The sequence below is a fragment of the Myodes glareolus genome, chromosome 18, assembly GCF_982192425.1.
Source record: "Myodes glareolus chromosome 18, mMyoGla1.1, whole genome shotgun sequence".
NCBI classification, from domain to species: Eukaryota; Metazoa; Chordata; class Mammalia; order Rodentia; family Cricetidae; genus Myodes; species Myodes glareolus.
The window spans coordinates 11,384,023-11,407,109 of NC_142043.1; the positions used below are offsets into that span (position 1 = coordinate 11,384,023).

Sequence of the window (23,087 nt, forward strand, 5' to 3'; positions counted from 1 at the left end):
TCTAGCTAGCTTTTCTTAAATTAACCTTTCTACCTTTTGCCCATGGGCTTTTATTTTTCTTTAGTCTATATACATTTCTTTCCTTCTTACTCCATTGCTGGTTGTGTGGCTGGGTGGCTGGCCCCTGGTGTCCTCCTCTCTTCCTCTTCTCACTCCTCCATCTTCTCTGCTGTCTCTGTTCTCTCTGCCTGCCAGCCCTGCCTGTCCTTTCTCCTGCTCAGCTGTTGGCATTCAGCTCTTTATTAGATCATCAGGTGTTTGAGACAGACAGAGTAACACAGTTTCACAGAGTTAAATGTAACAGTAACGCACACCTTTAATCCCAGCGCTTGGGAGAGACACAGGCAGATCTCTGTGAGTTGGAGACGAGCCTGGTCTACAAGAGCTAGTTTCAGGACAGCCAGGGCTGCTACACAGAGAAACCCTGTCTCAAAAAAAAAACCAAAAAAACAAAAAACGAAATGAACAAAAAAGCAGCATATCTTTGCATCATTAAACAGATGTTCCACATTCTACAACAGGAAGTCATCCAAGGGTTTTTTCAACTGGTACTCAGGCTATCATGAAAATTTGGGTTGGAGGCCAAAAAAAAAAAAAAAAAACAAAACACCATCACCAAAAACCAAAAAAAGGTTTTGGAAAGTGCATGTGATCTAGTAGAGAATGTTCAGTGTTAAGAAGAGAGACTGTCATGTGTTCAAGACTTGCCATTGGTTGGTGAGGGTACCTGTGGCCAGGTAGGTAACCTGTTTCAAATAGAAAGGGGTGGGCTTCTGTGTACAGATGATTGTCCCATGTCATGTTGGCCTTGAGGAACCTGCTAGTTATGACATGAGGATGTCTGTTACGTGCACAGCATGGCATTAATTTTTCTTTGAATCTAGGGATTTAAATCAACACTTTGAAGGGACATAAAGGGGAAGCTGAGGGTCTGGGGAAGGCAGGCATGTCAGGAGCTAGAGCAGGAAGCTGGAGGATGGGGTGGCCCTAGTTTTCACTGACTCCTTTCTCTTCCCTCAGGCAGCTGACTCTGCTTGTGGCCAGTGAGGACTCAAGTTACATGCCAGCCAGGGTGGTGGTGTTTGGGGGTGACAGTGTCAGCTGCATCAACACCGAACTTAACACGGTGGGGACCCTTGTACCGCCCCTTACTGTGTGCTCCCTATCCCCCCATTTGTCAGTTTTCGTCCCTCATTTTTTGGGTGGGGAAGACCCAGTCTCTGGGGAATGGCTCTCTTGGTCCCTTCTGGGAAGGCCTCACCACTTGAAGTGCAGCTGGGTTCAGTGCACAAGTAAGAACACGGGCTGTGCTGGTCTGGATTGCTGTCGGCGTTGCTTCCAGCTCCACTGTTTCTGTTCTGCTTTCTTTTTGTTCTGTGTCTAAGTGTATATCTGTGTATGTGTGAGTGCAAGTGCTCCTAAATACCAAAGAGGGCATCAGATCCCGAGAGCAAGATTCAGGAAATTGTACAACACCAACATAGGTGCTGGGGGATCAGTCTTGGGTCCTCTGTAAGAGCAGCATGTTTTTGCTGTGTCCAGCCCTGCCTCACTGCTTAGTGAGCTCTGCCTCCTCTCTCCTACCCTGTCAGGTAAATGTGATGCCCTCTGCCAGCCGGGTAACCCTCCTGGAGAACTTGAACCGCTTCTGGCCCATCATCCAGATCCGCATAAAGCGCTGCCAGCAGGTGGGCCCAGGAAAAAGCGCAGGCTCTCCTTAGTGGGTGGGTTCTCCAACAGCTTCAGCAGGACATTAGCCAGGGCTCCTCCTTGGCCAGCTTGGAGATAGCCTAGAAATCTTGGGGATTCAGGGTGTAGAACGTATCTTTGGAGTACGGAGTAGATCAGGTGAGAAGTCTGTGTATACTGCAGGGTGGCATCGACACTCGGGTTCGGGGTGTGGAGGTGCTGGGCCCCAAGCCCACTTTCTGGCCATTGTTCCGGGAGCAACTCTGTCGACGTACTTGTCTCTTCTACACAATTTGGGCACAAGCCTGGAGCCAGGACGTAGCAGAGGACCGCCGGCGCCTCCTGCAGCTCTGTCCCAGGTGGGTGCAGCACAGGAGGGACCTGACACTGCAGGAAGCAGGAGTCTGAGCAGTGCAGCTGCAGCCAGCACTTGAGGTGAAATTGACCACCAGCCAAGTGTGCTGGCGAGAGCAGGGGAGGACCCCAGTAGCCTGTTTGGGAGTAGGTCAGCACTTGTGCAGAGGCCTCAGTGAAATTGTCTTTTGGCAGATAGGGAGCCTGCCGTTAATCTGGCATATGCTTTCTGTTTCCAGACTTAACAGAGTTTTGCGCCATGAGCAGAATTTTGCTGATCGCTTCCTCCCTGATGACGAGGCCGCCCAAGCACTGGGCAAGACCTGCTGGGAGGCCCTGGTCAGCCCGCTGGTGCAGAACATCACCTCTCCCGGTAACCACCCCATCCCACACCCGGTTCCCACACCAGCCCCTCACAAGTCTCGGGTCACCTGTGTTGATATTTTGGTCCTCTTAATTCCTGTATTTGTCCTTCAAGGCCTGTCGCCTCAGTGTTCCTCTCTCCTTCCCATCTGAGGGACTGCTCCCTGAGTGACTTGAATCTTCCCCTCTATACCATCCCTACCCTGTTACCCTGCTCCCCGGCTCCAGCAGAAGCCAACTGTGGTGGGGAAGGACTAGAGCTCTGCCTCCTTTTTGTACCTCAACTCCTGTACCCCTCTTCCCACAGAACCCATTCCTGACTTGACTTCTTTCAGATGCTGAGGGCATAAGTTCCCTGGGATGGCTGCTAGACCGGTACTTAGAGCAGAGGGAGAAAGTGCAGAGCTCCCAGAGTCGAGCAGCATCCTTTGCTTCACGAGTTCGGCGCCTGTGCCACTTGTTGGTGCATGTGGAACCCCCTCCTGGGCCTTCTGAGCCATCCACACAGCCCCGTGAGTCACTGCAGCCTGCTGAGCTGAGTCTGTACTGTGGGGCTACCTAGCTCCGTCCTCTGCAGCTTCTCTAGGTCTCTGAAACATGGTGACCTTTCCAGGAGACAAACACTCAAGACCCCAGGTCCACACAGGCTGGAGTGAAGCTCACTCTTGCCCCCTGTTTCCACAGTCAGCAAGAACAGTAAGAGCCAGGATGGAAGCCCCATGCCATCCACAGTCCTTCCCAGCAGCAGCCTTAGGAACATCACCCAGTGCTGGCAGAGTGTGGTGCAGGAACAGGTAGGCAGATTCAAGTCTGTCGGGCAGGATGGAGCACAAGTGGTCACTCCTTTATGTCGCTTCTTACTCTGTCACTTCAGGTCAGCAGATTCCTGGCTGCAGCCTGGAGGGCCTCTGACTTTGTGCCTCGTTACTGTAATCTCTATGAGCGCTTGCAGAGAGCAGGCTGGGAGCTGTTTGGGCCTCGAGCAGCCTTTACTCTGGCTCTGCGCAGTGGCTTCTCCGGAGCCCTGCTGCAGCAATCCTTCCTCACCGCTGCCCACGTGAGTCATGCCAAGGACCAGTCATGGGCATGCCCTCTTCCCTCCTTTTCCTTTGCTCTTGTGCTTCCTTCATTCCACTTTCCCACAGTGATCCCCTGTCCATGGCTTGTCTGATGTTCATTCTTTTGTCCCCAGATGACTGAGCAGTTCGCTAGGCACATTGACCAACAAATCCAGGGTGGTTTGCTTGGTGGAGCCTCTGGAGTGGAGATGCTGGGGCAGCTTCAGCGGTACCTGGAGCCCATCATGGTCCTTTCTGGCCTAGAGCTGGCCACTACTTTTGAGCACTTCTATCAGTGAGTCACATTCTGGAGAGGTTGGGAACAGGAGACTTAGAGACCAGAGAAAGGAAAGATTTGAGTTAAGGAGAGATGAAGGAGGAGGAGTGGGGAAATTAAGGCATGGTGTTGACTGTGCCTGCTGGTAGAGATAAGGTGGATCCTGTGGCTTTGGTGAGCTGTAATACAGAGACTTCTTAAGGGGAAGGCTGGGCCTGGCCCCCACACTGAGACCTGGCCCAACTGTGTGTGCTGCAGGCATTACATGGCTGACCGTCTCCTAAGCTTGGGCTCAAGCTGGCTGGAGGGATCTGTGCTGGAGCAGATCGGCCTCTGCTTCCCCAACCGCCTCCCCCAGCTGATGCTGCAGAGCCTGCGCACCTCAGAGGAGCTGCAACGCCAGTTCCACGTTTACCAGCTCCAGCAGCTCGACAGGCAACTCTTGGAGCAGGAGGACCAGGAAGAATGGAGGCTAGAGGAAGTGGAGGTGAGGGCAAGGGGAGGAACAGCAGACCGGGAAAGCAGGCCCAGCAGGCGAGCTCATGGGCTCATCCCTCTGCTCCTTAGGAAGAAGACCAGGTACAGGAGACCAGAAAGGAGCTCTCTGTAGAAGACCCAGGCCCAGAAGTTTCTGTCCTGGTGCTGTCACCACGCTGTTGGCCCGTCTCGCCACTCTGCTACCTGCACACTCTCAGACAGCTCCTTCCCACAGAGCTTTGCGATGCCCTGGGCCGCTTCTCCAGCTTCTACAGCCACAGTGAGGAGCTAGGGACAGGGTCCTGGAGATGGGGATGCATTCTGGGTAGCAGCAGAGGAAAGGAGAGGACACCATACAGGAGTGTATAGATAGGAAGGGGTTCTTTCTAGGCTTGGCAGTTTCTTAGGGGAGGGTGCAGACGAATGGGAATAGCTCCATTAATGCATGCTCCCTCCTTCAACTTCCTGGAAACTGGGCCTGTTTGCATTTTCTGTCCTCAGGTTGTGCTCACTTCGTTCTCAGTCTTAAGAACTTCTTTTCAAGTAAAAATATTTAAGACTATTTATCCCCCATCATTTTAACCACATCCTATGTTGGTTTTTTTTGAACATTTTTATTGGTATATAAGTAGTATTCAGTAGAAGGCTTAAGGAGTTTATATACCTCGATACATCCATGTACCCATCCCCCAGATCAAGATGTAGAACATTCTAGCACCCAGCAGGCTTCTCCTTCTTGTCCCCTTTCCAATCAGTATCTTCTTTTTATCTTTCTTCTGTCTCCATGAATTTCTGCCTGTGCCTGCACATATAGTAGATGGGACCATAGCATAAGTTCTCTACTGTGTCTGCGTTCTCCACACAGCTGGGTATCTGAGAACGGTCACTGGCAGCATTAGTTTTTATCCTGTAGTTTGCTGAGTTCTGTTCTACTGTGCGGCTGTATATACTTTTCCTGTCCTTATGGGACACTTCAGATGCAGCATTCGGTTTTTGTATGTAATTTTAATCTTAATTTTATTACATGCATGAATATTTTTCCTGAATGTGTGTCTGTGCACCACATGTGTGCCTGGTGCCTAGCAAGGCCAGAAAAGGGAGTTGGATCCCCAGGTACTAGAACTACAAATGGTTTAAGCCACCATTTGTCTGCTGTCGGTCCAAATGGTGCAGGTCCTCTGCAAGAGCGTTTATTGCTGTTAACTGCAGAACCATCTCTCCAGCATTGTGTATAATTTTTAAATATTTATTTACTTTATGAACTTTACTGCATGTATGGATGTATACCATATGTGTGCCTGGTGCTTTCTAGCCACCGTGTGGGTGCTGGGAACTGAGTCTATATCTTCCACAAGAGCATTGGCTCTTCGTTGCTGGACCAAATCTCGCCTTTTCCGTAGGATTTTATATATCATATGTTTCATATTGTTCACTTCTAATACATCTCTAATTTCTATTACTATTTTTTTATATATATAGGGCCTATCAGTATAGCCATGACCAGCGTGGCACTTGCTATGTTTACCAGACTGGTCTAGAAATCACAGACATTCTCCTGCCTTTGCCTGAATGCTGAGACTAAAAATGTGTGCTGTTTACCACTTCTTCAGTTTCTTAGTTCATGGACAGTATATTTTTAAACCTCCAAACAAAGAATTGGAAACACAGTTCAGTTGGTAGAGCACTTGCCTAGCGCATAGAAGGTCCCGGCTATAAACCTCTGAGCACCACATTAACCATGCTTAGTGATTCATGCCGGTAATCCCAGTCCTTGGGAGGTGGAGGCAGTAGGGTAAGGAGAGCAGGGATATCTTTACCTACATAGGAAGTTTGAGCCAGGCTGGGCTAGAGACCCCATCTGACAGATCAATTTAACTTTCTCAAACAAGTGTTTCTTTTGGTTTAGTAATTTTAAAGTTATGCCTTCATTCTACTGTGATTAATGTGCATGGCTTCTGATGGTTTGAATCTTTACTATATTGATACTTCACTTATGCGCTAGTGAATGACGGGATTTTATAAGCTGTGATTAAGGAAAAAATGTGTTCTTTGGTTTTTGGAATCAGGAATCTACATATTTGATGAAATATGAACTTTTTAATTGTTCACATATTATATACCTTATCTGCTTCACCTACTACTGAGAGAGGTGGATTAAAGTTTACCCTTATGGCTGTAACTTTTTAATGTTTATTATTATTTATGTGTATAGATATTTTGCCTGCAAGTATGTCTGTGCACCACGTCCTGTAATCACAGAGCCAGCGGGGGCAACAGATGATCCCCTGAGACTGGAGCACGGATGCCTGTGAGCCATCGTGTGTGTGCTCTGAGCCACAGCCTTCTCTCCAGCTTTGTAATCATGTCAGTACTGGACCACATTATCTTGGCTCTGCTCTTAGGTGCACATTTAAAATCATTCAGGAGTGCCATCTGAGAAGACCTTTTGTAAAGACAAGAACGTGTTATCAGTGGTGGCGCACACCTTTAATCCCAGCACTAGGGAGGCAGAGGCAGGCGGATCTCTGAGTTTGAGGCCAGCCTGGTCTACAGACCAAGTTCCAGGCTAGCCAGGGCTACACAGAGACACTTGGTCTCAAAAAACAAAAACAAACAAACAAAACGTTTTTTTTTTCCTGAACTTTTCAATATGATAACTATTCCTGGCCATTCAAAGCACTTGAATTTGTAAATATGACTGAGGGACAATTCACTTTAAATCTAAGGTTCATAATTTCATGGTAAATTAAACATTGTTATTACGGTTTTTCTTTGATGACACTCATGTGCTAGCGTGTTTTAGATAATGTTTCCCTTTACTTTGACTTTCATACTGAAAGAAGGTCTTTGTGTTTGAGGCAGGTCTCATGGAGTCCAGGCTGGCCTCACACTCGCTAGGTAGAAGACGAGGACCTTAATTATTGATCCTTTTTTACCTTCTCTGTGCCGGAGTTCCTAGGGGTTTGTATGGTGCTGTGCTCAAACCTAAGGCTTCACACTACACACACTGGTGTGCCTGCCTCTGCCTCCCTATTGTTGGAGTGTACCACTACCATAAAAAAAACCACTTTTTTTGTCTTTACAAAAGGATTTATCAGGTGGCACTCCGGAATGATTTTAAATGTGCACCTAAGAGCAGAGCCAAGATAATATGAACAGCTGGGCATCCATTCCACCAAGTGGGCTACATCTGCAGTCCTTGGGTTTCTTCTTTCTCTTCTTTCTTTCCATTACCTCTCTCCCTCTCTATGTATGTATTCATGTGTGCTTGAGATATATGTGTATACATACGTGTTTGTGGTAGGTGTGAATTGGCATGGCTATACATGTTCGTGTGTGCGGTGTATATATATATATATGTATATACACACACACACACATATATGTATATGTATACGTGTGCGTAGTGTGTTTTTTGTGTGCAGGTGCTTGTGGAGACCAGAGGTCAACATAGGGTGTGCTTTTTAGTCCTTCTATTTTATTTTGGAGACAGGTCTTTCACTGAACCTGGAATTCCCCAGTTTACCTAGACTGGCTGGCCAGTGAGCCCTGAGGACACCTCCTCTCAGCTTCACGAGTGCTGGGATCACAGTGTTCCGGAACTTCAGCTCCTGGCTGTGATGTGCTGCTGGGGGTCCACACGCAGCTCACTGTGCTTATCTGGCACACACCCTACCCACTGACCTGTCTTCCAGGCCTAACTTTGTTTCTTGCTTCTACTTTTTTTATTGTGGTAAAATACATCTGGAATAGCATTTCTCATTCTAACAGCTTTAAGCATACAGTTTCAGATACCTTTCCCTATTTTTTTTCCCAAGACAGGGTTTCTCTGTGTAGCTCTGGCTGTTCTGGAACTCACTCTGTAGACCAAGGGGGCCTTGAACTCACAGAGACCCGCCTGCCTCTGCCTCCTGAGTGCTGGGATTAAAGGTGTGTGCCACTGCGTTGGTCCCTAATTTTTTTAAATTTAGAAATAATTTCAAGTTTACAGAAAAATTACAATGGTAATGCAAAGAACACCCTTGTAAGCTCTATCCAAGTTACCTTTTGTGAACACTTTGCTTTTTATTTTTTTCTTTGAAAAAAAAAGGCCTGATTATGGAGGTGACCAGGTAGTCATCGTATGAAACTTGCAGGGAGGTTCCTCTGGTGGGTGTGTACCACTGTGCTGGGTTTTGTTAGCCCTGGCATCTTTTCTCTTCAAATGGTTTCCCTCTGAAGCCTGGACTGGGTTTCAGCTCCCAGACCCCTTGTCTTTACCTCTCAAGGGCCTGGTGGGATTACAGGCATGTGCCAGCATACGTAATTCACTTGCCCTTTGCATGCACATATGTGTATATCTGTGTGAACACATACATGTTATTTTTTAGAACCAATGAGAGGAAGTTGCCTTTTTTCCTGGTCCTTTTCTCCTAAATATATTACCTAGGCATGAAGGTGTTCTGACACATGGGGATTAAGTCAGTACCTTAATTTACCTTCTGTATTGCAGTTTTGTTAACTGATCCATAAAGTAAGTCATCTGTAACTTGGCTTTCCATCCAAGAGAGGATCCAGGCATGTCACTACTGGGTTAGGTCTCAGGTGTCTTCCTTTAATCTGGAGTAGTTCCTCAGTCATCTTTGTCTCTGAACACTGACATGTTTTGAAAAATCCAGTCCTCTAAAACTTTAGCCAGGCTGTGGTGGCACGTGTCTTTAATCTCAGCACTTGGGAGGCAGAGGCAGGTGGATCTCTGTGAGTTCAAGGCCAGCATGATCTACAGAGTGAATACTAGGACAGCCAGGGATACACAGAGAAATAGTCTTGAAAAAAAATTTGTTTCTCAGTAGTTGCTCACTTTGTGTGGGTTGGGACTCAGGCTCTGGGATCGTCACACTAAGTGATAACTGTCAAAATGTTTATCTCCTGTCTCCCCGCCCCACCCCAGTTCTGGGTTTAAGCTGGGGCTTTTAGTGCTAAGCATATGCTCAAACACTAAAATTCCCATCCCCAGTGATGTTAAGTCTGAAAACCTGGTCAAGGACAGTTAATGCTTGTTCCTTGCTTCTATTAACAAGCAGTGGCCAGGGGAGCTATTCACAGCAGGCTAGTCATTCTCAGGGCACTTCCTTTTATTCTCCTTTAGATATAGGTTTCACAGATCCCAGACTGGCCTCAAGCTTTACACGTACTGAGGGTGACCTTGAACTTGTTCCCTTCTACTTCACCTCCTGTGCATTGTGCTTATAGGCATCCGGTACTTACCATGCTCAGTTTGTGCTGTATGGGGATGAAACCATAGGCTTCGTGCATGGTAGGCAAGCACTCTACCAGCTGGGCTACATCCCTAGCTCTCTTTCAAAAAAAAAAAAATATTTTTGCTAAAGGGGCTGGAGTCATGGCTCAGCAGTTAGGAGCACTGGCTGCTCTTACAGAGGACCTGGGCTCAGTTCCCAGTATACACAGCTGCTCAAAACCATCTGTAACTCCAGTTCCACAGGATCTGATGCCTCTTGAGGGGACCACACACGCAAGTAGTTCACAGACATACATGCAGACAAAATACTCATACACATAAAAAGATAAATTTTAAAGTATTTTCACAATGATAAATTTCAAACATAAAAACAGCATAAACTCTAGAATACCAAGATATGGCCCAGCATCACGTTCTCCTCCTCTTTCTAAAGATAAAGGTGCCATCACTCTCAAACCCCTTCCCGGTGTCATCAGCTGTGCATGTTCCTGTTCCCCTGGTTGTCCTGAGTTTCTGTCTTATTCTTGCTTACTTTGTTTAGTGAGGATCCAAACGAGTCCAGGCATTGCTCTGGTGGTCAGTTGAACATCTTCAGTCTAGGTCCTGCTGTCCCCTCTACCTTCATGGCTATTTGTGAGGAAGTAGGGTTGCAGGTTTGTCCTTTGGGATGTTAAGGGAGACCCGTGAATTTCCACATCAGAAGGCTTTAGTACAATCAATTTTTGTTTGTTGCTTTGGATTTTGGTTTCTGGGGATAGGGACTCAGGTAGTGCAGGCTGCGCTCAAACTCTCTGTGTCACCAAGGATGACTTTCAACTTCTGATCCATCTATCTACTTCCTAAGTGTGGGGTTGCAGGCATGTGTACCTGATGTATGTGATGTATGTGATGCAGGCATGTGTACCTGATGTATGTGATGTATGTGATGCAGGCATGTATACCTGATGTATGTGGTGTCAAGATGGGACCCAGGGCCCTGTGTGTACTAGCGTCAGCATTCCCCCAACCGAGTGCCATCCCCAGTTCCTCATGTCTGCCACTTCATGGGCGCTTATGAAAGAATGAAACTCTAGTTTGTCATTGTCCCCTCATGTGTGAGCAGGGTGCTGTCTGTCTAGAGAAGTGAGCTTTTAGCTTGCTGCTAGACTCTCCTTTGCCAGGAAAGCCAGGGCCTGCCCTCTTCCCTCTAGATCTGTTTTTGTTTTGGGTTTCTTTTGTAGCTCAGACTAGCCTGGATTACTCTGTGTAAACCAGCCTGGCTTTGATCCTCATGCCTCTGCCTCCTGAGTACCACCATACCTAACAGCTATTTTTGATTGTTTGTTTTTTAAATGATGAACTGATTCTCTGAAATACTCCAAAGATCATCAGTGAGGTCTTGAAATATATAGCAATGTCATCACAAACCCACAAACGTAAAATGCTACGTTTGTTTTTACCACCTCAACCCTAGCCCCTTTATCCCTCCACTCTCTGACTCTGTCTCCTGACATTTCCCTAGGTCAGAACTACCCAGTCTTGGACATGGGACCACATCGGCGACTTCAGTGGACATGGCTGGGCCGGGCTGAGCTGCAGTTTGGGGACCAGACCCTGCATGTGTCCACAGTGCAGATGTGGCTGCTGTTGAATTTCAACAAGACTGAGGTTCCTCAGCCCTTCCTCTCTGCCCGAGGCTCTGTTCCCCCCCCCCATTTCCTTTCCTCTTCACCCCATGGGCACTGTTTCTCCTCACCAGGAGGTGTCAGTAGAGACCTTGTTGCAGACGTCTGACCTCTCTCCAGAGCTTCTGCAGCAGGCACTTCTGCCCCTTATTGCTGACAATGGTCCTTTGACCCTGGAGAAGGCTCAGCACTTTCCACAGGCAGGTAGGTCAGCAGGGCCTGGGCTGAGCCTCTGAGGCATGATGGAAGGTACAGAGGGTGGGGGGAGTATCTGGGGAATGAGAGTGTGGTGGGATCCTCATTCATGTGTCCCTCCCTGTCCTTGGGTACCTGATTGGGGACTGGATTCCAGGGATGCTTCGGCTTCGTGAACCTAGGTCCCAGCCCCATGAAGAGGTCCTGTGGCTGATACCTCCCCAGACGTATTTCAGTGTAGAAAAGGATGAGGGCCGAACCCTGGAACAGAAGAGGAACCTCTTGAGCTGTCTTCTTGTCCGCATACTCAAAGCCCATGGGGAGAAAGGCCTCCATATTGATCAGCTGGTTTGTCTGGTAGGCAGAAAGGACCACATCCTGAGGGCAGGGTCATGCCTGGGGTTGGAGATGGAACCAGAGGTCAGCATAAGAGAAATTAACCTCTTTCAGTATGAAACATCATTGGGGTGACATTCCCACCTGGTTCTTCTTGTTATGTGTGTATAACATTTGTGTGTGTGTGTGTGTGTGTGTGTGTGTGTGTGTGTGTATGCATGTGTATGCATGCACACGTACAAGCGTAGATCAGAGGACAACTTGAGTGTCTATCCTCACCTTCCAACCTTGTTTGGTACCAGCTTTCTTGTTTGTTGCTTCATGTGTAAGCGCCTGGCTCTTCTGTCTCTGTCTCCCTTCTCTCTTTCAGAGCACCTCTCTTTCAGAACACATGCTGTTCTCCCAGACTTCATATAGGTTCTAGGGATTTGAACTCAGAGCACACCTTTGAGGAGCAAGCACTTTATTCCGCTGCCTCTGCAGCCCTCCATCTGGGTTCTCTATCCTGACACGAGTGCTTGCCATGTGTGTGATTGAGTAACTTGATCCTCAACAATATAAATAAAATTAATATGAATATTAACTTATACAACTACTAACTTTTGATGTTGGATAGATGAGAAAAGTGAACATGAGAAGGCCTTACCTGGTCTCATGACCAGTAAGTACTGGTGGTGCCAGGTATTGAACCCAGGCAGGCTGGCTGCTTGGGTAAGGGCGATCTGCTTGTCTCTTCCCATCCAGGTCCTGGAGGCCTGGAGGAAGGGTCCAAATCCACCTGGGAGCCTGGGCCACACTGTTGCCGGGGGTGTGGCCTGTTCCAGCACTGATGTTCTCTCCTGCATCCTGCATCTCCTGGGCCAGGGCTATGTGGAACGGCGTGATGACCAGCCCCAGGTCCTGATGTATGCTACCCCAGAGCCTATGGGGCCCTGCCGCGGTCAGGCAGATGTCCCCTTTTGTGGCAACCAGAGCACTGAGACCTCCAGACCTAGGTAGCCACCCCTCCCTCTACCCACTTTCTATGGGTGAGGGGGATTATGGGGTCAAAGCCCTGAAAAAGTCACTTGTATAAAAACATTTTTCTGATAATCCCAGCACTCAATAGCCAGAAGCAGGCAGATCTCTGTGAGTTGGAGGCCAGCCAGGGCTACAGAATGACACCTGTCTCAAAAAAAAACCCTAAACTAAACAAACAAAACATCACTTCCAGTCTGTCCTGCCCGTTTTCCTATCTCTATTTCTCCTACTTGCTAATTTTCACCCTCCCCTTCTCCATACACCCCCCGCCCAATGCCTTGCCAATCAAGGGTCTTGACGTCCGTCCTCAGCCTCCTGGAGCCAGCCCTTGGGCAGGAGACCCAGATGTGTTGATGTCACTCCTGAGCAGATTTGGTCTGTGCGGTAAATATGTACAGAGCCCTAACTGTGTACTTGCCTTGGGGTATGCCAAGCTCCAGGAAGTTGTTCTGCTGGGGAGTTTGCTGGAGGCTGTTTTAGGATGCCAGCACCCCTGAAACTTCCAACCTCAAGTGCATCCCCCTAGTGTGTTACTGCATTGTTGTTGGTCCTTGGTGCCTGCCTGAGGTGTGGAATGAGTTCTCTGACTTCTCGCACCTTATGAGTGTTGTGTGTGGTTGAGTGCAGATCTGACTCAGCCATTCCTTCTGTGATGCCCAGACTGTTGGTGCACAGGTTACACCTCGCGTAGGAAGGCTTTAGACATGATGCTTGCATTGTGAGCAATGGACTGTCCCCTTCATTAGAAGTCATTTCTCAGTCTGACCCCTACCCACTGACCTGCAATGCCCCCAGTCACTGTGCAGCCAGCGCCACATCTACCCGATGCTTCTATGAAGGGCTCTGCTCCCCCAGGAGGTTCAGGTTATATGTAGGCTGCTGAGACAAGTGTAAGCACTGGTTCCTCTGTGGGGATAGGTGAACAGTGGAGACACTGTGCTTCTCTCTCCCTCAGCCCTGAAGCTCTGTTGGCCCTGGCATCTCTACAGCTGCCTGCAGGTCGCACCATGAGTCCCCAGGAGGTAGAAGGATTGATGGCGCAGACGGTGCGGCAGGTGCAGGAGACGCTGAACTTGGAGCCAGATGTAGCCCAGCACCTTCTGGCACATGCCCACTGGGGCACTGCGCAGCTGCTGCAGAGCTACAGTGATGACCCAGAGCCCCTGCTTCTTGCAGCTGGGCTGCGAGTGCCCCAGGCGCAGGTCGTCCTCACGCATCCAGACCACTGCCCTGTCTGTATCAGCCCCTTAGGACCCAGTGACAACTCGCCCGCCCTCTGCTGCCGGCACTGCTGCTGCAAGGTGAACACAGGGCCTCTCCTTCCCTGCCTCTCCACTTGGTTGACCCCAAACTTAGGATCTCTAAACTTTGATGATAAATTCAGGAAAGAAGATATGCTTGGGTGATGTCGTACAAGTGAATGGCTAGGGTTAGGGCTTTCCCTTTTCATCGAGGAGTTGAAGGGAGGCCGTCTAGGAGGTGACGTCTTCTGAGAGGGCTGTAACCAGAGAGCAGCAGCCTGTGTGGCAGCTAATGCTGTCTGTTTAGATGGTGATTTGTGGGAAACCACGATGGGTTTTAAGCGCGGTGATGATATCTTATTTACACTTTGCTTGTGCTAATCGTATACTGCTGTGACGAATGCCTGTGAGAACTAGCTTAAAGGAGGAGAACTGGGTTTTAGTCTGCAGTTGGCCGCCTCCATTGTTTTCAGCCTGTAACAAGGCAGGCACATCATGGTGGAAGGCGGGAGGATAGCTGCTCACCTCACGCCTGGCAGAAAAGGAACAAGGGACAAGTCACCCTTGAGAGGCACAGCCCCAGTGATCTGTGGCCAGCCACCAGTGGAATAAACTGTTGGTCAAGACAGAACCCTCATGAGACAGCCCCCTCACTAAAGGCTCACCGCTGAGCACGGCTTCCATCAGGGACCAATCCCTAAGCCCCGTATGTCCTCAAAAGCAGCTGCGATTTGGTCCCATTCCCCAAACCATGGTGTCTGGAAGGCAGGGTCAGCTGCAAGGTAGGTGTAGGAGCCTGCTGCCTCCCATGAAGCCATGACGTGTGTGAGGCCGGTGGCCAGGGCACCTGTCTGCATCAGCCCCTCCTCTGTCCTGGTAGTCTTGCTGGAACGAGTACCTGACGACCCGGATCGAACAGAACTTCGTGCAGAATTGTACCTGCCCCATTGCTGACTGTCCTGCTCAGCCCACGGGAGCCTTCATCCGTGACATGGTCTCCTCCCCAGAGGTCATCTCCAAGGTACCCCGTCCTGCCTGAGGCCCCAGAGGACAGGCTGACCTCCAGATGCTAGGAGCATGCGAAGCCTCCTGGAACTTCCTGATCTCCCACCATTCATAGCAACTTGCCTCTGCCCACAGTACGAGAAGGCCCTCCTGCGAGGTTATGTGGAGAGCTGCTCCAACCTGACATGGTGCACCAACCCCCAGGGCTGCGATCGCATCCTGTGCCGCCAGGGCCTGGGCAGTGGAACCACCTGCTCTAAGTGTGGTTGGGCCTCTTGCTTCAGCTGTAACTTCCCTGAGGTGGGCACCCACTCATTTCCTGCCTAGCACCTACACACACACAAACACACACACACACACACACACACACACACACACACACACACACACACACGGGGCTTCCGTGTCTCCTGCTACCTGACTGAGTTGGCTGTGTCCTCACACTCCTCCCACCTAGGCACACTATCCCGCCAGCTGTAGCCACATGTCCCAGTGGGTGGACGACGGTGGCTACTACGATGGCATGAGTGTGGAGGCCCAGAGCAAGCACCTGGCCAAGCTCATCTCCAAACGCTGTCCCAGCTGTCAGGCGCCCATTGAGAAGAATGAGGGGTGTCTGCAGTAAGAAGGGGTACAGGGGGCTCTGGGAGCATGATGTGGGGGAGGCCGGCAGTAAGGAAGAAATTGAAGCTTACTGTGAAGTGCAGCAAATCCATTGCCCTCACTCACTGTCCCCCAGGGTCACCTCTTGGATTCTTCCACCCAGGTTTTAAGTTCACTGTGTTGGGAAGCCCAAATCAAGGTGTCCTTAGCAGTGCTTGAGAAGATGGGACCTTGTCAGTGTGCACAGTCCCTGGGCACCTGTATCCAGAGGTAGGCCCCACTGACCAGCTCGAATCCTCCACAGCATGACCTGTGCCAGATGTAACCATGGATTCTGCTGGCGCTGCCTCAAGTCCTGGAAGCCAAGCCACAAGGACTACTACAACTGCTCTGCCATGGTAAGGGGCTAGGCATGTCGGAATCTGAGGCTCAGCCAGTCAGGACCAGCTGCCGTTGGCCCTGGGACAGAGTTGTATGCCCTGAGAGTGGTAGGGCAGTCAGGAGCCTCTACCCAGGTGACCAAAGAAAGCCCAGGAAGAACTGGGCAGGGTGTTCTCGGCAGGTACCAGAGCAGAGCAAGGAGTGTTGAGTGGGCCTGCCCTGTGGCCAGGGACAACCCTTGACATTCTCACGTAAAGGAAGGCTAGTAAAGGGACTGTCAGGAGAATGACGTGACAGTCATCCTGGTGAATGTAGAGGAACCTTCTGAGAACCCAGCCTATTAGAACAGCACCAGCATCCTTTCCCTGTGTCCTTACCAGGTGAGCAAAGCGGCTCGCCAGGAGAAGCGGTTTCAGGACTATAATGAGAGGTGCACTTTCCATCACCAGGCCCGGGTGAGCAGTGGGCAGTGGTGGGCGGGGAAAGTCAGGGAGCTGGTGACTGCACTGGGAGGGCCAGCTGGAAGCCGCATGGCATGCAGCCCTCACAGGCTGGGACTGCACTGTCCTCCCATAGGAGTTTGCTGTGAACCTGCGGAACCAGGCCTCTGCCATCCACGAGGTGCCCCCACCCAAATCCTTCACCTTCCTTCACGATGCCTGCCGGGCCCTTGAGCAGGCTCGAAAGGTTGTAGCAGTGGGGGAGGCAAAGGAGAGGTATGCCAAGGGGGCTGAGTGGGCTTGGATGGAGGAGTCAGAAGAGATGGAGGTGGAGTTGCCTGGGACTCAGGCTGGATGCACTGACCTGACGGGGTCTCCTCTAGGTGCTGGCCTACGCCTGTGTCTACAGCTTCTACAGCCAGGACACAGAGTACATGGATGTGGTGGAGCAGCAGACCGAGAACCTGGAGCTGCACACAAATGCCCTGCAGATCCTCCTCGGTGAGCCTGGCGCACCCATGCCCTGCCATCCTCTCCCCTTGTGCTGAGCATCCCATGCTCTTCCAGACAGTTATCCAGGGCCCTTCCCTCCATCACTTTTCCTTTCCTCCCTTCCCTCTCTGGGATCTAAAGTCCATGGCATAGGGTCCTGCGTGCTTTTGGCAGTCTACTCCGCACCCTGCCCTTGGCAGGTGAGCTCCATGAGTTTTGACAACCATGCCTGACACTTGGGAGATGCTCCATAGACATTTGTGGGAGGAAGGACTGGATGGGAGAAGAGAGTGGGCCCTGTGCTTGCCCTCTGCAGAGGAGACCCTGTTGCGCTGCCAGGACCTGGCCTCCTCCCTGCGCCTCCTTCGGGCTGATTGCCTCAGCACAGGCACGGAGCTGCTCCGGAGGATCCAGGAGAGGCTGCTGGCCATCCTGCAGCACTCCACCCAGGTAGGGCCTTGCTCAGTCCTGCCTGGGGGTAGGAGGAAAGGGGTATGAGGAGGCCTGGGCCAGTCTGCAGTGTCACTGAAACTCCTGGGGTTTCTTACAAAGGAGTTGGTTTCCCCAGATCAGGGTTTTGGACCAGGTGCTCATCAGAATCAGTCAGCACTTTCTCAGACCACACCCCTGCATGTGGGGATCAGCGCAGTCGCTGGAGTAAGGGATCTCCAAGAGTCTTGCCAGCTCTGGTACACAGAGCCCAAACTATGAACCTTGTTCTTGGGTCATTTGCTGTCTTAGTACTGGGCAGAGAATGCTGGGTGCCCGTCACTGTCCCCTCCTCGAGCCTCAGGGAGGTGAACAGCAGGAGTGCTCGTGGGAGGCCGGCTCTCAGGAAACATCAGTGGAAGGAATGCCAGGCCAGAGGCCTGGTGCCCTCTGCTCTTCTGTTCCTCAGGCCCTCCTGTCTCCTTGTCAGGACTTCCGGGTTGGACTGCAGAGTCCATCCGTAGAGGCCAGGGAGGCGAAAGGATCCAACGTGCTCAGCAATCAGTGAGTAGGCTGGGCAGAACCTGGGAGAGGGCAGCAAGAATGCAGGCTTCTCAGGCTGAGTGGTGGCTCTCTCTAGGCCCCAGGGCTTCTCGGGGCTTGAAGCGGAAGAGGAGGAGGAGGAGGATGTGCCTGAGTGGCAGCAGGAGTTTGATGAGGAACTAGACAATGACAGCTTTTCCTATGATGAAGAATCTGAGAACCTGGACCGAGAGACTTTCTTCTTCGGCGATGAGGATGACGACGATGAGTCTTATGACTGAGGGGGACAGGAAACACCTGGAGCGCCCCAGGCAGGGCCACGGGTGGGGAGTTCACCCCTCCACTGTCATGTGAGAGGGGATTCCCAGTGTCTGCAGCACCTTCTGTTTACTGAATAAACTGCTTTTTCACATACGTCTTTGGAAGCAGGCTAGGCACTGCCTGGTGCTCCTGATAGCCACTCTTTCAATAGTGTGTGTGCGCACGTGTGTGCATGTGAGTGTATGCACATGCTGTGGAGGTATGTATGGAGATTGGAGAACACCTTTAGGGGGTCAGTTCTCTTTTCCATGTAGTGCTTGGGATAGAACTCATGTCTTCAGGCTCAGTGGGAAACACCTGCACCAGCTGGGCCATCTCACCAGCCTGCCTTCATCTTTACCACTTTCTTTAGACTTCCAGACTTTTCTATCCTCAGAAAAACCCCAAGCAGACTCATTTGACCTAAACTCTCAAAGGGAAGCACAGAGATGAGAAGAATGATGGCCCACCCACCTGCCCTCCTCCCATAGTTTTAAATGTTCCCCAGGGACCCAAAAGGCATGACAGGGTACCCTCCTTTTAGGGAGCACTTTAAAGGGTCTTTCTGTGAAGTGGGATGGAAAAGGGATGCTGTTTAGGACCTGTCCCACCCCTTCTGCTCTGGATTGTTTGTTGAGTCTAACTGTCCTGGAACTCACTTTGCAGACCACACTGACCTCTAATGCAGAAATCCACCTGCCTGTGCCTCCAGCGGACTGGGACTGAAGGTGTGCGCCACCACATCCGGCTAAACAAACCTTTTTTACTACTGAGACTGTGGCCGGAATGGTTCTGGAGAAGTGGGGGGGTCAGAGAGAAGGTTCAGCAGGTAGGAGCACTTGCTGCTCTTGCAGAAGTCATGGGCTCCGTTCCCGGCACTCACATGGTGGCTCAGAACCATCTCTAATGCTAATACCAGAGAATATGATGACCTCTTTGGCCTCTGTGGGTACCAGGTATGCATTCGGCTACATACATGCACGCAGTCAAAACACAAAAAAAAATCTTAAATTTTAATAAAGTTGAGTTAGGTCAGGTGCTTGGGTTACTGGAGGGAGCTTTCCCCCCAGGAGGATAAGCCTCAAAGTATCGATCGAGCATGGTATCCACCTCTCCTTCTGTGTAGTCCCACACCTGGATCCTCGAGCCATCTGCTGCACCCCGAATCATAGCAGAGAGCACTGGGGAGAGGGGAAGCGGAACTGACCCCATGCTCCCCACCATGCCCCCTGCCCCACTGGGAAAGGAAGAAACGGGTATGGGGTTCCCAGAAAGCCAGGAACAGGTAAGCCACCCCAGGCTGGGATACTCACCTCGGCCAGACTGTGGTCGGAACAGGCACAGAATTTGCTTACCAAGAGCTACTGCCCAGCCTAGTTCATAGCCAACACCCAAGGATGGCTGTGTCACCTCGGCCACAACCACTGGAAAGAAAGTCAGATAAGATTTAATACCTGGCACTTGTAAGGACAACGGGATGAGTGTATCTGCATGGAGGAGGGAGGACTACTTACCATCTGCCTGCCGCAGCCAGGCCAGGTCTTGCTCATGAATGAGCTGGTCGCCCCCAGCAGCCTCTTCTCCTGTGGTTAAGGGAAAGCTGGTCAAGGCTGTTCCCACCCTATCAGTACCCCGGAACCTTGCTGCCCTTAATATCTCCTCTGCTCAGGGAAGGCAGAGGGGGCAGGTGCGTGCTCCAGTACCTCCCAAGGCCAGCCCAGGAAAGGAGTCTATCAAAAGGGGTGAAGAAGGAACAGCCACAAGAAAAACCCAATCCTATGCAAGGTGGCACTAGGAATCCAAGCAACTGCGCTTGCTCAGAGGGTCAGGATCACAGCTTCCAGCTTGAATAAATGCTACTGTTCAGGACAATGAGGCCATGCTGATGGCAGAGCAGAAACACCTTGTCAAAAAAGTTCATTTGTGAGCTGAGGGCAGCAACACACATCAATAATCCCAGCCTCAGGAGGCAGAGGCTGGCAGACCTCTGAGTTCCATGACAGACAGGGACAGACAGACCCTGTCTCAAAAACAAAACAAGCCGGGTGGTAGTGGCACAAGCCTTTAACCCCTGGAGGCAGAGGCAGAGGCAGGCAGGTGGATCTCTGATTCTGAGGTCAGCTTGGTCAGCTGGAACAGAGTGAGTTTCAGGACAGCCAGGGTTATTCAGAGAAACTAACTCTGTCTCAAAAAGAAACAAGAAAAGAAGTAACAACAAGCTGGGTGTGGTGGCACTTGAGTGGCAGAGGCAGGAGAAGGGGGAGTTCAACATCTTCCTCTGCTGCACAGCCAGTCTGAGGTCACTGGGTTTACATGAGAAACCAGGTCTCAAAAAAGGAGCAAGAAAAGTAACAAGTGAGAAACAACAACAAAAAGCAGATTTGAAGGCTTTCCCCAGGCTACCGCACTCTATGGCACTCGGTTTTCTTTGAGACACTGTCTAACTATTGTAGCCCAGGTTGGCCTGGAACTCTACCTGCCTCAACCTCCAGAGCGCTGGGATTGGAACTGAAGGTTGAGGCCTATCAACCAAATGCACCATGAGCTTGCCAATCACAGCATAAACAGGTCCTTTTAAATCCCCTAGCATCTTTGCCTTGTGATTCTGTTTTTATTATTATTTTGGTTTTTCAAGACAAGGCTTCTCTGTAGCTTTGGAGCCTATTATGGAACTAGCTCTTGTAGCCCAGGCTGGCCCCGAACACACAGAGAGCTGCCTGCCTCTGCCTCCCAAGTGCTGCGATTAAAGGTGTGCACCACCGCCTGGCCTCTTTGTTTTTAAAAAGGTTCCCCCACACTTGCTTTAGACTCCACAGCCTATGAATCTGTTCTTGAGTGGGACAAAGAAAAACCACTTCAAAGTTTTCTGAGCAGAAATTTGAGTTCTAGGTACAACTTTGAAAGTGAGTGGCAGGGGTCCAGGCCAACCCATCAAAGCCTCGCTGGCCATATGCAATGGTGTATAGCTATATACCTACGGGTGTAGTAAGCATTGCAGCTCAGATGGAAAGGGATCCTGGCAGTCTGGAGCCAAGGAATACTAAGTGTTACAGCTCAGGTGGAAGAGTAACCTGGCAATCGGGCGCCAAGGAATACCACAGGTCACAGCCTAACAGCGTTCAGCCCTGCTCCATGGAGAGGTTTCCCAATGTAACAGCTCGGCTCTCGCAGGGGAGGGTCTCCCCAGCGTAGTATCTGCAGTTCTGGTCAGGTCCTCCCAAGTGCATCAACTCCGCTCCACTAGGGGAAGGTTTCTCCAAGTGTTACAGCCCTGCTCTGGCGAGAAGTAACTTCTCTCTGCTCCATTCCTGCGAATAAAGGTCTCACCCAAACCTCATTCATTTATTGGGAGGGAAGAATCCTGGAGAGTGGCTGCCTCTGCCAGGGTGGAAAAAGAAAAAAAATTGAACAGGTCTAGGCTTATATAGGGCTTCTTAGGAGCGGAGCTTTTGCAGGGAGAAGATTTTCGGGGTGGGAATTGGTTGGTTAGATCTCATCCTCAGGGATTGGTTGGTTTTCTGCTTAGTTGGTCAGAGGCAGATTTGACTCTTGATTTCAGGGCCAAAGTGTGTTTCTTTCACTGACCCTTTTCAGCCTTTTAGCTCTAATTTCAGTGCCAGGGCGTATTTCTTTTATTAAATTGATTCTTTAGCCACGGTGTGTTTCTTTGGCACTGGTTTCAGGGTCAGGGTGTATTTCTTTGGCTGATCCTTTTTCCCTACACTGGGTCTGGGCTCTCATTGGCTCTCAGTGTGCTGGAACTGGCATGGCCAGCTCCCGCCAGAGTGCTGGATGGGGTGTGTACTAGCAGGAGGTAAGCCAGGGCCTTCCTCAGCCAGTAACTTAGAGGTCCTAGCCTGCGGAGTCCCTCACCTACAGGTTTCCTAGCGTGCCGGTATCCTAGGCTGCAGGTCCTTTAACTTTCAAGTCCTGAACCAGCCAGTTCCTTAATCTAAAGACCCTGTAGCCTGCAGGTCTCCAGTCCGAGGGTCTCCAGCTCGGCCGCCTCACCTCGCGGGTCCGGCTCTGCAGCAGCCACGTGCTCAGAGAGCACCTTTCCATAGCGCCGCAGCCGCGATACGATCCGCGCATACAGTGCCTGGTCCTCGCGCCCACCGCGGATGCTCCCGCAGAAGTACACGGAGCAGCTGCCCTGCTCCGCCACCTCCGCCGCCATCGCCTTCCGCACCCCGCACCCGACGGCGCCAGGGGGCGCAGTCACGACCACGTGATCTGGAAATGCGACTCGCGGCGGAAACGGGGAGCGCCTTTTGCAAGCTCGCTCTTCCCGGATTGGCTCTTCCTGAGCCAACCCGCCCCTAGGCTCCTCCCCCGAGATCTGCCCCTGCCCAGCTCCCAGCTGCTCAAGCGGTCAGCCGGATGCCCTCAAACTCTGTAGTGGGTCCTTGGGAAGCTGTGATAGCTTCTCACTAATCTTTTCACAATTTGAAAAATGGTTAATTTGGTTTTTTTAAACATTTTATTGTTAGCCGGGCAGTGGTGGCACACACCTTTAATCCCAGCACTCTGGAGTGAGGCAGGTGGATCTCTGTGAGTTTGAGGCCAGCCTGGTCTACAGAGTGAGTTCCAAGACAGCCAAAGCTACACAGAGAAACCCTGTTGAAAAACAAAAACAAAAACAAACAAACAAAAAAATTCACCATGTATGAACTGTGATTTAATCAAATCCACCCCCCAGTCTCTCCCTTCCAATCCCTCCTCTATCCCCATACCAACTTTGTGTACTATTATTATTATTGTTATTATTATATTTTATGTGTGCAAGTGTTTTGTCTGTGCGTGTGTCTGCACTGTGGTGCATGTCTGGTGCCCCCAAGAGGCCAAAAGAGCACAAAGGACATCCCGGAACTGGAGGACAGATTGGTGAGCCCCCACACAGGTGCTGAGAATCAAGCCAGGGTCCTCTGGGAAAGCACTGAACCTCCTCCCCAGAACCCCTTAATTTACTACTCACTGAATC

At 50.6% G+C, this 23,087-nt stretch overlaps 2 protein-coding genes across 9 annotated transcripts in view; one reads left to right on the top strand and one right to left on the bottom strand.

The window, feature by feature from the left end:
- Cul9 (cullin 9) overlaps positions 1–18,220 on the top strand; it is a 39,181-nt gene extending 20,961 nt beyond the window's left edge. The window contains exons 17-41 of one of the 8 annotated variants that reach the window (XM_087897949.1): positions 1,021–1,126; positions 1,593–1,688; positions 1,873–2,048; positions 2,283–2,416; positions 2,742–2,918; positions 3,091–3,200; positions 3,281–3,463; positions 3,599–3,759; positions 4,000–4,228; positions 4,309–4,498; positions 10,959–11,104; positions 11,196–11,325; positions 11,474–11,673; positions 12,397–12,647; positions 13,628–13,973; positions 14,794–14,934; positions 15,054–15,218; positions 15,376–15,539; positions 15,826–15,919; positions 16,283–16,357; positions 16,479–16,589; positions 16,726–16,843; positions 17,151–17,284; positions 17,754–17,827; positions 17,904–18,220. In XM_087897949.1, coding sequence (XP_087754075.1) covers positions 1,021–1,126; positions 1,593–1,688; positions 1,873–2,048; positions 2,283–2,416; positions 2,742–2,918; positions 3,091–3,200; positions 3,281–3,463; positions 3,599–3,759; positions 4,000–4,228; positions 4,309–4,498; positions 10,959–11,104; positions 11,196–11,325; positions 11,474–11,673; positions 12,397–12,647; positions 13,628–13,973; positions 14,794–14,934; positions 15,054–15,218; positions 15,376–15,539; positions 15,826–15,919; positions 16,283–16,357; positions 16,479–16,589; positions 16,726–16,843; positions 17,151–17,284; positions 17,754–17,827; positions 17,904–18,087 — 3,895 coding nt within the window. In that variant the 3' untranslated portion in view covers positions 18,088–18,220. Of the gene's footprint in view, positions 1–1,020; positions 1,127–1,592; positions 1,689–1,872; positions 2,049–2,282; positions 2,417–2,741; positions 2,919–3,090; positions 3,201–3,280; positions 3,464–3,598; positions 3,760–3,999; positions 4,229–4,308; positions 4,499–10,958; positions 11,105–11,195; positions 11,326–11,473; positions 11,674–12,396; positions 12,648–13,627; positions 13,974–14,793; positions 14,935–15,053; positions 15,219–15,375; positions 15,550–15,825; positions 15,920–16,282; positions 16,358–16,478; positions 16,619–16,725; positions 16,844–16,975; positions 17,285–17,753; positions 17,828–17,903 lie in introns of those variants that run through there. The other 7 variants (XM_087897950.1, XM_087897951.1, XM_087897953.1 and 4 more) reach the window with 7 other exon arrangements.
- An 885-nt stretch (positions 18,221–19,105) lies between these two features.
- Positions 19,106–22,336, bottom strand: Dnph1 (2'-deoxynucleoside 5'-phosphate N-hydrolase 1). Its single transcript, XM_048445305.3, has 4 exons — positions 22,118–22,336; positions 19,621–19,689; positions 19,420–19,530; positions 19,106–19,287 (listed from the first exon to the last, which is right to left on the bottom strand). Exons 1-4 carry the CDS (start codon positions 22,281–22,283, stop codon positions 19,139–19,141), a joined length of 495 nt encoding a protein of 164 aa, XP_048301262.3. The 5' UTR covers positions 22,284–22,336; the 3' UTR covers positions 19,106–19,138.
- Positions 22,337–23,087: the final 751 nt, after the last annotated feature.